This window comes from Ursus maritimus, unplaced genomic scaffold (genome assembly GCF_017311325.1).
Source record: "Ursus maritimus isolate PB19 unplaced genomic scaffold, ASM1731132v1 scaffold_7, whole genome shotgun sequence".
Classification (NCBI taxonomy): Eukaryota; Metazoa; Chordata; class Mammalia; order Carnivora; family Ursidae; genus Ursus; species Ursus maritimus.
In genome coordinates this window covers 15,979,287-15,993,724 of record NW_024426885.1, presented here as the reverse complement: position 1 = coordinate 15,993,724, position 14,438 = coordinate 15,979,287, and the positions used below count along the sequence as shown (strand labels likewise).

Below are 14,438 nucleotides of genomic sequence, written 5' to 3'. Positions count from 1 at the left end.
TTGCCTTAATAGAAATGCAAGCACACCTCTGGCCAAGAGACCTGTGCACGGGCCCTGTCGCCAAGGGGCCCAAGCAAATTCAAGGCTTTCAGTCTTTTGCGTGACACTCAAAACCATAAATGATTTTTGAAAAGAAGTGAACAAAATGCTATGGGAAGGATTTACGTAAAGTTGTACACTTCTAGTAGCACTTAGCAAAATCCAGAAAATGTTCACCAAAATGTTCATAGAGATGCTCTCTTGGTGATGAAATTTCAGGTGATTTTATCTCCTTCTTTGAACTTTTCTGTCATACTTGTGTTATGTTACAGTGATCACCTACACCCATTAAAAAGAGAAGATTGTTATGAACCCATTTAGAAAAAGAGATGGCTTGGATTCAATTTCCAGAATGCTGACGTAGGCCTTTCTGTGCTAGACCTCGTGAAAGAGAGAGAAGATAGGGTCCTTATAGTAATGAGGTCAGTATCCTGGTGGTAGAGGTAGGCATCTGAACTAAAATGCAATAGGTTACATACCAACTGTTGGTTTCTCCGTTGTGACAACTGTCTCACAGTAATATATTATGTTAACCGTATAATAAAGAATTTGGCTGGTGGCTGCAATATCAATGGTACTCAAAGAAATGTTTGTGGAATGAATGAATAACAACCTATAGTCTTTCTTGGACGTTCACATTCTTCATCTTTTCTCTCTGCTATTACCTCTGCCCACAATCGATAATCTCCCCAACCCTGATCTCTGATCCCAAATCACTGATTTTGCATAGCACTACCACCATTACCACCTTCATCTTTCTAGAACATGGCTTTCATCTGGTCATCCTCTAGCTTGCTATCCTCAGGAGCTCCATGTTGCCAAACTCCTCAAGGCCTCCCGAGCCCTGGCCCCGTCACTCTCTCTCTCCAGGTTCATGTCTCAGGACACAGAACAACAAGGCCTTTGGTTTATTCACGTTTCCCCTGCACCACTTTTCCAAGAACCCTCTTCACATTTAGACTGTCCTCTCTTGCAGCATCTCTTCCACCTCTCACAACCCTCAGAAGTAATTAGTTTCCAATTTTTAGATGAGGGCAGTAAGATTCGAAAACATCAAATAACTTGCACGAGGCTCCCTGGCTAGGAAGAGGGAAGATTAGGATTCTGACCCAGGCTTTCTGACATGCAGAGGCCATCTTCTTTTTTTTTTTTTTAAAGATTTTATTTATTTATTTGACAGAGATAGAGACAGCCAGCGAGAGAGGGAACACAAGCAGGAGGAGTGGGAGAGGAAGAAGCAGGCTCCTAGCGGAGGAGCCTGATGTGGGGCTCGATCCCAGAACGCCGGGATCATGCCCTGAGCTGAAGGTAGACGCTTAACCGCTGTGCCACCCAGGCGCCCCCAGAGGCCATCTTCTTAAGCATTATGCTATGCCTTCTTCTTTTGTTCCTTTCTGGGTCTAAATATCTCTAAGCTCAAGTTCTAGTCTTGTAACTTCCATAAAGAATAATGGTTAATGTGCAGGTGAGCTTATTAGAGATCACGAGTCTTTCAAACACGTTACTAATACAAATCCCTGCAACAACCCATTGAAAAATGAACTATTATTGTTTCCCATTCTGTAGGCAAAGAAATGGAGGCAGAGGTTGAGTTCTTGAGGCCACACAGCCTGTGCGTGTGGGATCAGAACCGGCCACAGCCTGTCCAAAACCCACATATCCTCTCCTATAGGAAAAAAGTGTCTAAACAAGGAGGAGCAGATCTGGTGTTGGAGGCCCTGCCATAAAGCCCATCACCGTGAGAGTCACACTCAACAATCCATGGGCTATAACGTGTGGATGTGTTCTGCCTTCATTGGTTTTTATACCAGTGGAAAACATCAAAGGAGCAGATAAAGACAGCTATCATGAACAGCAGCTTGAAAAAAGCAGAGACGCGAGAAATAGTGATGGTCTTACATAAACGCTCAAAAATTAATGCCTGAATAGTAAGTTATTTTTTATAAGTATACAGCATTTCCATATATGTACTCATTTAATCCTACAAGGGCAATTACTACCATCCCATTTCATGGATAAGCCAGTGGAGGCTGGAAAGGTAAAGAGAATGCCAGCAAGTGGCAGAGCTAGACCCTGACCCGGGCAGTCAGACACCAGCGTCAGATCATCAGCACCCCACCCGCCGCCAGGTGTCTCAGCAGACAAATCCCACTCAACCTGCAGATGATTTTTTTGGGAGAGAATATAAAGATAAAATAAAACTCATCTTGCAACTATAAAAAGAAACGTAAAATAATGGAAAAGTTCTTCCTCCCCTTTGAAAGCACGCATATGATTCTTTATCTGAAATGATTTAAATTCAGGCCAAGTCGGGCATTTGCCCTGATACCTGTAGGAGTTCCAACTGCCGTTGAAATAATGACAATGCTGTGCAGGGGGCGGGGGGGGAAGATGGGTTTGGATGTATTTGTGTGTGGGTGGCCATCGCGTCAATCTACCAAACCCACAGGCAATCAGACACTAGTCAGACACCCTTCGAAATGGAAAGGGTAATTGTAGACAGCAGCCCACTCCTGCTCAGGTGCCTGAAATAGACAGGAGCCGTGCAGGAAAAGGCAATCCAAACCCCGATTCCCTACGCTCTAGGTTGCCACACTCACATTTCCCCCTCACACGGCTCCTTATCCCACGGGAATCCGGTGCCTTAACTGCTGGCAAAGACTGGAGAACTGAGCGTTAGAGGAGTGCCCGTAACCTTCTGGTTGGACTTAAAGTCTTCTGGATGTCAATTTTTATTTTTAAAGTATGGATCAGCTGGACATAGGCAAATGTTTTTTAATACTAAAAACAATTTAATTAATGTTCGTGACAATCCTTTGAGGTAATTTTTACTATTATTTCCATGTTACAGAAGGTTCATTGCTTATCGAATTCAAATTGCTTCAGACTGGATGCAGCAGGAGTTTTAACTAATTCAGGGGCGATCATCTTTAACTGAAGTAGTTTCTAGGAACAACTTCCTCACGGTTTCCATTCACCAAACCTGGCGACAAGAGGAAGGCAGCTGTGGTGTGTAGCAAGTGCACAGCCCTTGGAAGCAGCACACTCAGGGAAATGTGCAGACAAGTCAGGCCATGGCTGGAGGCTCTGCAGAGAGTGACGCCCACCTTGTGAAACAGACGTCAGGGACGCCAGTATGGCATCCGGAGCCAGACAGCCTGGGTCTGTAACTCAGCTCCACTGCTCACCACCTGTGTAATCTTGAGCAAATTAACCTCTATGGCCCTTTGTTTCTTCTTCTGTGAGAAGGGGATATTTTTGGTACCAACGTAGTGGGTGGTTCTATGAATTAAATGAGTTAAGATTCGTGGACCAGTTTTACAGGACCCGATCCACAGGGAGTACTATAGAAGTGCTTAAGGAAGAAGACAAAATAAATATAAAGGTTAAAGGAATGATTGTAAGGTGGAAGGAAGCACCATGACATCACAGGCACGCCCCTGGGAGTCCTGTCCAAACCACTGCGGTACCGACGAGTTGCAGTAGAAACCACACCGCTGTCCAGGAAGCTCAAGCAGACACTGTTTTGTGTGAGTTCTCATCACATCACTGACTTAGATCTGTTGACCACCCTGCACTTCTCTTCCTCTCACACTGTCTTTCACCTCCTGGGCAGTGAAGATGGGAAACCGGCCACCGAATGTGAAATAAAATTGCAGTTCAGAAGAGCAAATCTGTTTTTGAAAGAACATTCTGAAGGAAAAAGAGGACCTTGACTCTCTGATAGGTTTCACTGACTCTGTGAACAGTATCAAAGAGGCATTTCATTTTTCACTTTGATTTAGGGTGATTTGCTAATTTTCAGATGTTTTTAAAATAAGACTTAAAGTCACATCAGGGTAGTTTTCACTTATAAGGCAATTCTTACAGAATTACAAACAACAAACAAGTGTCTTCTAATTATGCTCAAGTGAATTTCGGCAACTTGCTGAGACTTCCCTTGCTCTAGTCTTTGTGTGTCTGCCCAGCTTGGGTATTCTGCATGTGTGTATCCATATATAAGAGCTCCCTTTTAGCACCCCACATACCCCATAAACATTATTTGAGTACTGATCTAAACAGACAAGTACTTATTGAAAATAAAACTCTTCTGACCAAAGCAGTTGCATAGAAAAGAGATTTCATCCATCGAGAGCAAAGGAGAAAATGGGATTTGGTCCAACAATGTGCACACATACAACTGTTATTACACCTACCATTAACGATACCATGAATTTGGGTAGGATACATTTTTATACTTAAAATTTTTATTTCTTAGTGCATAACATGAATGTCATATAAAGCAAAAACATGTTTAATAAAAATTGGAATAACCGGGACGCCTGAGTGGCTGGCTGTCGGTTAAGCATCTGCCTCTGGCTCGGGTCATGATCCCAGGGTCCTGGGATCAAGTCCTGCATCGGGCTCCTTGCTCAGCAGGGAACCTGCTTCTCCCTCTGCCTGCCGCTCCCCTGCTTGTGCTCTCTCTCTCTCTTTCGCTGACAAATAAATAAATAAAATCTTTTTTAAAAATCAGAATAACCATTTTGGTAATGCTGTGAGGAAAAAAACCCGTTTCCAAATTGCATGGGTGACAGGACAGGAAGCCTTTAAAAATATCTACTTCTGTTTCTTAAACCAAACAATGAAGAGTCTGAGATGAAACAAAAGAGAGCCCAAACCCAGGACTCAAAAGCCCTGCCTCTAATCCTGCCTTCTTACAGGACAGCTACTATAGCCTAAGGTATGCCCGTGGGCCCTGCTCCCCTCACCTATCAAGAAAGTTATGGGGCGCTGGGCTGGCTCTGTCAGCAGAGCATGTGACTCTTGATCTCAGGGTCATGAGCTCAAGCCCTATGTTGGGCGTAGAGTTTACTTAAAAAAGAAAAGAAAAGAAGAGAAGAGCCAGTTGGACCAAAGGCGTCTACGGAATTCGAGGACGCGGCCATTTCCCTACAGGCTCGGGACGTGATTCTCTACTAGCAGCTGTCATTCTTTCCTGGGATTCACAAAATCCCCTTTTCCTTAACTAGATTGAAAAACTCCTCCGAAGTTTTTGGTAATGTACTTTTGAAGTAGGCCATCCCACACAGTGGGGTGACTATTCCCACCCCAGTTCACCCCCCCAGTGACCTCCTTGGGGCAAGGTACGTAAGAAGCATGAAGCACTTGAAACCCTCCTAGGGGGCCTAGGGCTGGGCCTCGCTTTGGAGCCCTTGTCCTATCCAGGCGGCTAGTATTTATCAGCAGGGCACATGAGCTCACCCGCTACGGATCTGGTCGTGTTGAATAAGACGCACTAATACGTCTATTTTCTTCTTTCCTCCCAATGGTCAAATCCAATTTCTATGCAAATACTTTGGTCAGGACATTCTTTTTGAAAAAAAAAATAAACAAACAGTATAAGGATTCTTCTTCTTTGACAAAAGGATTTGGAATCACTGCTATGGATTGCACAGAATTCCTCCAGAGCAGAAGCAGCTTATTTCATTCTTATGTATTGAGACCGGAGGGGCTTAATGGAATTTGTTCCAGATCTCCCAAAGATTGGCAAAATCCACAGACACCAAGGGAAACCTCTGGTCTACTTCCTTTTGCCCCCAGGAAGGAAAGAGAAGTAGAGGTTCACTGTCCGGTGCCAGAGATCAGAATGCATCTCGCTTAGAAGTTCACTGACTTACCCCATGTCATTTACTAGGAGAAATGTGCAACTGGCACTAGGAGGGAAGTGAGCAGGGGGAAGGTTGGGGAACCAGTTCGTTTTGTCTGGATTCCCACAGGTCAGACAAGACCTCCTCATAAAGAATTACAAATCCCATGCCATCTATCTTGTTCCTACATCTTCTTCCCATTCTTCTTAAGTGTCACCTTTTGAGAGAGGTGGCCCCTGATGGTCCCCTATAAATGCAGCCCCTTCACCCTGCATTTTCTTCCTACTTTAATTTAGATATTAGGTATTTTGGTGTATGCATTTATGGTCTGCCTGTTCCTGCTAGGAAGTGTGATTCCTGAGCGTGCTGAATTTCTGTTTCCGCCTGTATCTCCAGCGGGAACATCATCACACATCATAGGCGCTCAGCAAATTACCTGTGCAATAAATAGGCATCAGAAACCCTCCAAGTGAGTAAATATTTAAGGGTAACAGATATAAAGAATTCGGGGTAAGTATAAATCACCGCTGTTGCCCTAGGCACAGCGGGGAGAGGTTTTTAATACACAGAGCTACCAAGCCCTTCACCGCCAAATGTCTGCACATCTCAACCACCACGACTAGGGAATGGGCATGTCTCCTATAAAGTTTTATCATTCTTTTTCCTTCATTTACTCTCAAAATGCAGTTTGATGTCCAATTCTATTTACGTCCTTTTGAAAGAAGGGAGATGCTTCCCACCGCACGGGTTTTAGCGAAAGCTTCCTGTTTTACAATTGCAAATGCCTCAGACATGACTGTGTTCAGCATCAGCGAAGAGCTTCACATAAAGGAAGGCACTTGCCTAATCTATCTTTGGGCTACGAGGAAGTCATGTCAACGGGAGGCTGGGGCACTTACTGCTGGAGCAGGAGGCTTCTTTAGGGCCGGACGACATTGGCTGTGCACACAGCTGACAAAGGCAGTCTCTCCCATTGAACGTGACTCGGTCTCCAGGTGGAAACGGGCGCCTAGAGACAGAAAGACATTGCCCTCAAGGTTATTCCAGCAATATTGAACTTCTTTTCCTTACTCCTCCTGTTCACTGCCCCCCGGTGCCAACTCATTTCTTTGAGGCGCACCAGCCAGAATGTCTGAAATGCAGTCTTAACCAAGCCAGCCGGCTGGATACAGTCCAAGCACATACACATGCCTCATTTTGAGAAGGGAGAACGCACTTCTACCAGCAACCCGACAGTAAAGTGGAATGATTTACCTCTACTCATTAGTGGAGGGATTGTTCCAACAACTCACCTAGCCAGGTACACACAGGAAAATTTTCCATTTTCCAAATGGAAAATCCTTCAAGAAGAAATATTTTAAATGTCATAAATTCCTATTCAAGCTTAAGGCCCCTCCCCAGGAGAACTGGTTACAGGCCAAGCATTAACTCCTTCACTTCCCTAGACCTATGTGGTATTTGTGCCTAATTAGACTTTGTTCTGGACATCTGAGTGGGCGAATGGGGTGTTTCAGTGCTGGAGACCCAATCCCTGGTGGAGAAATACAACAGTACCGCAAGTACCTGTTTAAACATGATTAGCTTCTAGAAACTTAAAAAGAAAACTACTAGCTTCATTTCAGAGAGATCGTTTCCTTTTGCATTATCCGTCAATAACAGTTTGCAAAAATATTGCCTCTGCATGTACGTTACCAGTTTCTTCTCCAGCCAGTTCAGTGGGCAGGTAGCTTTTCAAAAATAAAAGTCATTCATGAAGACGCATGTGACAATTTCCATGCCTGCTTACTGGTAATTGGCAATTTGCCAATACTCTTCACTAACGTGAGCTTTCAAATGTGTGATTCTGTCGGTTAGGAAATGCAAAACGCACAAGCAAAACACCCCCACACATCTGAGTCAGAAGCAATTACTTGAGAACAAACACCAGCTCCTTGACAGGAGCGTTACTTTCACAGCTGCTATCCCTCCTTTAAGTGGCCCTTCGGCTGCCTAAGAGTTGGGAATTAACCGTAACACACACACACACACACACGACAATCAAAAATCGTGCTCTGGCGGATGCCAGTGGGCCTACTGCTTCATCCATGAAACCCAAACGAGCCCCCAGTCTGCTCCGTGAAGGCGCATCAGGAGTTGGGGGGCCAGAAGCACAAGCCAGGCTTTTTGCCTCTGATCAGGGCGGGACTAGGTTGAGGCCAGTGAGGCACCGGGGGCCCAGCATTTAGGGAGGCCCTAACTCTCAGGCGTAGACCCTGCAGTGCACGGCGCTGAGCACGAGGCCCCCTTCAAACTGTGCACCCTGCCTAGCCTCCCCTCTTGCCTCTGAGCCAAGCTTCTATGTGTAGACTTGAATCCCACCCGGGTCCACGAGGGGATAAACCAGAGTCCAGTTCTTAACATGGGGCCGGGTCATCTGAACTTTGGCTCGTGTGATTTTACAAATGACCCTCTTCGGTTCTTTCCCCCTTCGGCCCACTGGGTCCTCTGCCCACATGGCTTCACTCCCTTCTGCCATTTGTGTCAATGTGTGAAATCAAGAGAACTGGATTTGGAGTCAGGAAACCTGAGTTCGAATCTTAGCCTCGCCGTGTGAGCCTGGGGAAAGTCCCCTAAATGCCGAGACTCAGAGTCACTCATAATTAGGGACACTAATTCCTGGCTGACTTCACAGAATTGCTAAGACGGTTAAAGTACGCAGCCTGTCGCCCGTAAAGGAGGCCGCCACTCCAGGGAGAATATCATCAGTCAGCAGCAGCAGCCACGGCACGCTCATAGCAACAGTGAGTACCAAACGTCCGGAGGCAGGACTATCACTACAGATGTTTGTCCTTCACCACCGACTTTAAAACAATGATCTCTCAAGGCCAGGATCAGGACGGCTCTTAGAGTCCATCTGGGCCAGGGCCTTCCAACCTGGCTGAGTAGCCCCATACTTGGGAGCCCTCTAGAAACTACTAGGTCAGCAGGAGAGTTTGGGGGAAAATGCTAGAAACAGATATTTGTAAAGCGACCTTCCCCAGGGCAGGAGTCCAATGCTCGTCCTGGTTTGGGGAATCACCGGGGTCTAGTCCACAGCCTCCCATCTTACAGACGAAACGACGGCCTTGGAAACGTTAATTCATACAGTCCAGGAAGCAGGACTAGAACTTGGGACTCTCGAATGCCAGCCAAGGGCTTTTAAGCAGGCAGGGGGCCACAGCCTGCAAAGGGAGAAGTCAAGAGGAAACCTTACTTTGGATTAAATACAAAGTTTCAGCTCAATAATCCAGCATTTTAAAATTAGGATTTAAAAAGACAGAATTGAGAAATGGACTAATAACTACAAAACACTATTACAATAATTTTACCATGAATACTCCACCTAAACCTTCTATGGTTCATCTGTGAGTACTACCTTGTTAGCTAATTAGATAAAATGACGTTTACCCTTCTAGAGTTTACAGCTCTCTGGCCTAGAAACACGAAATGCTGAAAAACAAAGCAAAACACCTCCTCTGAACTGTCGTTTTTACACAGCACAGCAACATGGAACACATGGCCATCAACAGCGCACAAAAAGGAATGGGACTGCGTGATTAGGACAGATCAGCAAAGTAGCTGAGCCTTGCTGGTGACTGTCCTTGTCATGGGAAGTGAAGCCATCTTAAATTCTATAATGTGTGGCATTCGAAACACAGCAACGATGAAACCACATTTCCCCACTTACACTTCACATACTTTTCCCTTCCTCTCTCTGACGGATCATTTTAACCAAGCTGGTTTGTGCAGTTAAGATTGAACCTTGCTAGAGGATAGAAGCCTAGAGGGTAGCAGTGGCTCAACTTTTCCCCCTGAGAGTTCAAACTGTATTTTTTTCAGACTGCAGATCATACGACGTCTGTCACGACTGCTCAACTCCGCCACGGTAGCTCAAAACCAGCCATAAGCAGCCATATGTGAACAAATGGGTATGGCTGTGTCCCAATAAAACTTTATTTACAAAGACATGTATTGGGGCTAATTTGGGCCATGGGGCAGAGTTTGCCCAGCTCTGCTACAGAGTAAATGAGACTATTTTTAAACACACACATATGAGTTTATATTTCCAAATAAGCTTTATCTTTCCAAGCAGTTATGCCATTTCCTCCTAAGGTTTTCATGGCTCAAAATGTTTTAAGACCCAGAGCTACTCTGACACTTGGTTTCAAGCCACTTAAAATCAGTCATATTATTTGGTAGAAGACCTCATGTATAAAGTTTCCCAACTAAATTACTTCTTGACTAAGACTGATGAAACAACAGGAACATTTTTTTTTTAAATCTAAGGGTGCATGAGAAAAAGAATATTTCAAGACAGTGCAACTCAAGACAAAAGGTTACATCCAGGCTTTAAGCACAGAACTCAATGCTTCCCTGTTGGGGGAAGGCACCACTTACTTGCAGATGGTACAGGCAAAGCAGTTGGGATGATAGGTCTTGCCCAGGGCGGTCACCACCTCTCCTTCCACGAATTCCCCACAGCCGTGGCAGCGTGTCCCATACATCCTCTGGTAGTCCAGGGTGCAGAGATACTCCCCGTTCTTTATGAAGAAGCCCCCTTGTGCCAGGTCACAGCCGCACACTGTGGGAAGACAAGTTCGCCTTTGGTCAGCATCCGCTAAGCTGCTGGACTGCAGCTGCCTTCCACTGCATGCTGGGAACTTACTCCATGATCTCAGTGGCTTGGGGTTAGGAGAGGGGACTGGTACAAAGAGCTATTTATTGTTGGGCTCTTGAGTTCTCGCTTGCCTCCCTCCCCTTCTGTTTCCCTCCTTTTGGGAGTGAGGCACTATCTCATACAAGTAAAATTCATTGGCTGGGGCTCAATGACTTTTGTGGTATGTCTAAGATTCAGAGATAATCAGTCTTTGATGGAAAGATGCCCTTGGCTCGTGCTGTCTCAATTATGAACAAAGGTATCCCTGCCAGTGTGATTTAGGAAAGGTATCCACTGCTTGCCCACACAACTGCTTGGTTTGGGCCAAGACTGTTACTGAGCTGAGTAATAAATTCCCACTACACCAAAAGCAGTAGCTGAAATGTCCAATGTCCATTTTTTCCCCGCTCTGGAAATACTTTCCCGTGGCTATGAAAAATTCAGTTGTTTAATTTTCTCTGTGGGCAGCAAAAAGGATAAGCCAATTCTTTATAATATTATAGGGAGAGATAAAAATGAACAGACAAAAGAGGAAAGAAAAGGGACCGTGTCCAAGATAAAACTGTCATTCAGGACCTCAGTACATGCAACAGGGAATGCCTTGCTGTGTCTGGACTGTGATGTCTCTTTCGAAACAGTGCAGCTGTGGATTATGGAGATAGTGCAAAGGTCCCAGGGTGTCAGGGGCTTGGGTGTGGCCTACGTGTTCAGACAAGACCAGAGGAGGGCACAGCCACTTGTCCAAAAATAAAGCCTAAGGCAGGCCCTGAGAATAAAGCATTTTCATTGCCAAAGGACTGGGAAGCAGCAGCCATAGCTGGGAACCTCCAGTCTTGACCTTTCCATGCCCAAGCTTGGGTGACTCCTATACAGCTAAGGGCCTTAGGCAACGAATCCTGGGTTCCTCCTGATTCTTCCTGCAAGCAGTTGGAACAGGCATGGGCAGGGGGAAGGTGAGCTCTACCACTAACTTGCTTTCCTAAGAATCCTACTGGAACACCTCCAGTGTTCCTCTAATTAGTTCCCATGACTCATCAATGCCTCTGGATGATCTGGCGCCAAGCACAGTAAGGCACCGACTGAATACTTTGACAACTCTCCCACCCTCTGCTGGCAGTCTTCCCTACTGCAAGCCAATAGAGATACTCAAGGTGACACCGAACCTACAAACGAGCCTTCCACTGTGGATTCATCAGTCTTTGTTTACATCAACACTCCACAGCTATGACCTCCTTCTTTGCAATTTATAATCAAGTAACCCAAGATGATGGCCCGAGTCCATCACGCCTGAAAATGACCACCCTATAAATATGACTCCGATCACATTACCTGGAAAACAGCTCGTTCACCACCTGCTGCCTCCTGCAACCTGGCAGTGCCCCCACTGTGCACACACCTGCTTCGTCCTTCACGGATAGGCCCTGCGGCCGGGGGAGCTCAGGTATGGACTGACTGCACTTGGACTGCAAATTCCTTCAACAGCAACACACACTATCCTGGGGGCGGGGGTCACAGAAGACCTCAGAGAACATATCTTATTTCCCCACAAGCTGACAAAGCACTTTAGGGTGAGTCCTCATCTTTACTTCTTTGGATTCTTCTTCAGGAACCTCTCACCACGGCATCTGGGGGTATGACTAAAAACACAGTGTGTGAATTAAGTTGAATACTGCGTCAAACTTGGCAGGCTCCCCGGGATGTCACTCCTTAGTGACATCAGCAGTTTTGATGACTTTGTTGCTTTTCCAAACACGGGTATGTCTTCAAGCCATGAGAAGGGATGAAGTAATGCACTTGGACTACCAGTAATTGCCTTTATTTCCCCCTCCAATCACCTTGGGTACGTTTAAAAATTCACAGATCCTTTATAAAAAGATCTGGTGGCAACAAGGTCATCCTTAAGCTCATACAGATTGTGGAGAGCGCACTGTGAATGTTTGGGAGATCGCCTGTCTTTGCTGCTTCCGTGGGGAACCTCTGTGCAGCGGGTCCGCTTCACATGGGATTGTGACATTGACCTATACTCTCCCCTAAGTCCTAGTTGACATAAACCAAATAAAGTCTTAAAAAATGACCTTGTAATTCCTGTAGATAGTTGTCAAACTGCAGTTGAACTCTGCCCCTCTGAGACTTCATTTGGCTTAGTCCACAAATTCAAAGTAGTGGCTCAAATCATCAAATTGTATCATTGTTTTTGATGGTGTGTACACAAGGAAACCCCCATTGGAAGAACGTCTCGGAGGCAGGGCCCATTAAAGGTCTTTACTCGCCATTCTTCCTCCTTCTCGGATCACAACATCCCAGTCTCCTTAGCCAGAGTCGTGAACACACGTAACTGCCATGAACGCTACCTCTTCCCTCTAGAATAAGGCCGTCCTGGGAAAACATCTCACTTACTCCCATAGCTTCAACTATGACTTTGTCTATGATCAACTATGATCAACGTCCGTCTCTGTGACATCTTCCCTAAGGCTTAGACCCTTAGTTTTTGCTGCCCAGTGGGCACAGACAGCATGCCTATCTTAAGCCTGGCATTTTATTTTATTTTATTTTATTTTATTTTACTTCGTTTTGTTTTTATTTTTTGAGAGAGAGAGAGAGCACGTGAGCAGGGCAAGGGGCAGAGGGAGAGGGAGAAAGAAAATCTCAAGCAGGCTCCACACTCAGTGCAGAGCCCAACAAGGGGCTTGATCTCATGACTGTGAGATCATGAGCTGAGCTGAAACCAAGAGTCGGTCCCCTACCGACTGAGCCACCCAGGTGCCCCAAACCTGGCATTTTAAAAACAAACCCTACCCTCTTGCTTCTATGCCATCCCTCTATAACCTTCTTCTTCTACTCCCTCTTTCCGTAGCATGCCAGCACTATTCATTCTCCACTCTTGCACCAAAATTTTCAAACTGCCCCTAAATCCAATCTGTTTTCCCACAAAACATTCCTCTGAACAATTCCCTCCTTTGCCTTCTTGTCACCACTGAGATCCTGGCCTTCAACTTCCCTGTCCTGAATTATAACATTTTTATAGTAACAGTGTTTACACTGGCAAACAAAACACAACACAACTGGAAACAACTGAATTTCCATCAGTAGCAACAGTTGAATAAATTATGGCACACCCAGTCTCTGGAGCTGGTGTTACAGAGAAGGGATTAGATCAGTATCTAGAACCCAGAGGCCCGTCCTTGCTGTATCCTAAAGTGAAAAGAACAAATGTCACAGAGTAAAGAATTTTAATAATCTCCTTTTTAAAAGAAGGTCTACGCATGTTTTTATGAATAAGGAAAAGTTAACACAAACATAGGATTACTAAGTTATCTCAGGAGGATGAACAATTGTTAACTCTTTTTCCATAGACCTATGTGTCAGCTCATTTCATTGTTTAAAATTGTGGTAAAACACACGTAACAACACTTGCCATCTTAATCATTTTCCCATGTGCAGCTCAGTGGTATTAAGTATTTGCACTGCTGTGTACCCAGCACCACCACCCACCCACAGAACACTTTCAACTTGCAAAACTGAAACTCTGTCCCCATTCAACACTAACTCTCCACTCTCCCTCCCTCAGCCCCTGGCGAGCACCCTTCTACTTCTATCTCTACAAATCTGACTACTCCGGGAACCTCATGTTAAGTGGAAGGTCACTCAGATAATATGTTAAGAAAAATTAACCAAGGGGCGCCTGGGTGGCGCAGTGGTTAAGCGTCTGCCTTCGGCTCAGGGCGTGATCCCGGCGTTCTGAGATCGAGCCCCACATCAGGCTTCTCCACTGGGAGCCTGCTTCTTCCTCTCCCACTCCCCCTGCTTGTGTTCCCTCTCTCCCTGGCTGTCTCTCTGTCAAATAAATAAATAAAATCTTTAAAAAAAGAAAAAGAAAAAGAAAAAAGAAAAATTAACCAAAACTAGTAAACAAGCTACGGGAGAGGAGCCTGTTCTTCCGATGTCCTGCTGAGGATCAACAGCTCGCACGAGGGTTATTTCATTACCCAGGGCGCCGGCTCTGTGTTTGACAAGCTCTGGACTATGGATTAAAGGCCCAGCCTTTAAAGTTAACTTAAAGATCTTTGTGCAGTAGTCCGGTTTGCTGTCCCACC

The 14,438-nt window shown here is 45.4% G+C and overlaps 1 protein-coding gene across 1 annotated transcript in view; it reads right to left on the bottom strand.

Moving 5' to 3' along the window:
- LOC121101274 (actin-binding LIM protein 1-like) overlaps positions 1–14,438 on the bottom strand; it is a 190,164-nt gene that overhangs the window by 15,943 nt on the left and 159,783 nt on the right. Inside the window, exons 3-4 of the mRNA XM_040624498.1 lie at positions 10,086–10,269; positions 6,569–6,678 (exon numbers count right to left, since the gene is read on the bottom strand). Coding sequence (XP_040480432.1) covers positions 6,569–6,678; positions 10,086–10,269 — 294 coding nt within the window. The remainder of the gene's footprint in view (positions 1–6,568; positions 6,679–10,085; positions 10,270–14,438) is intronic.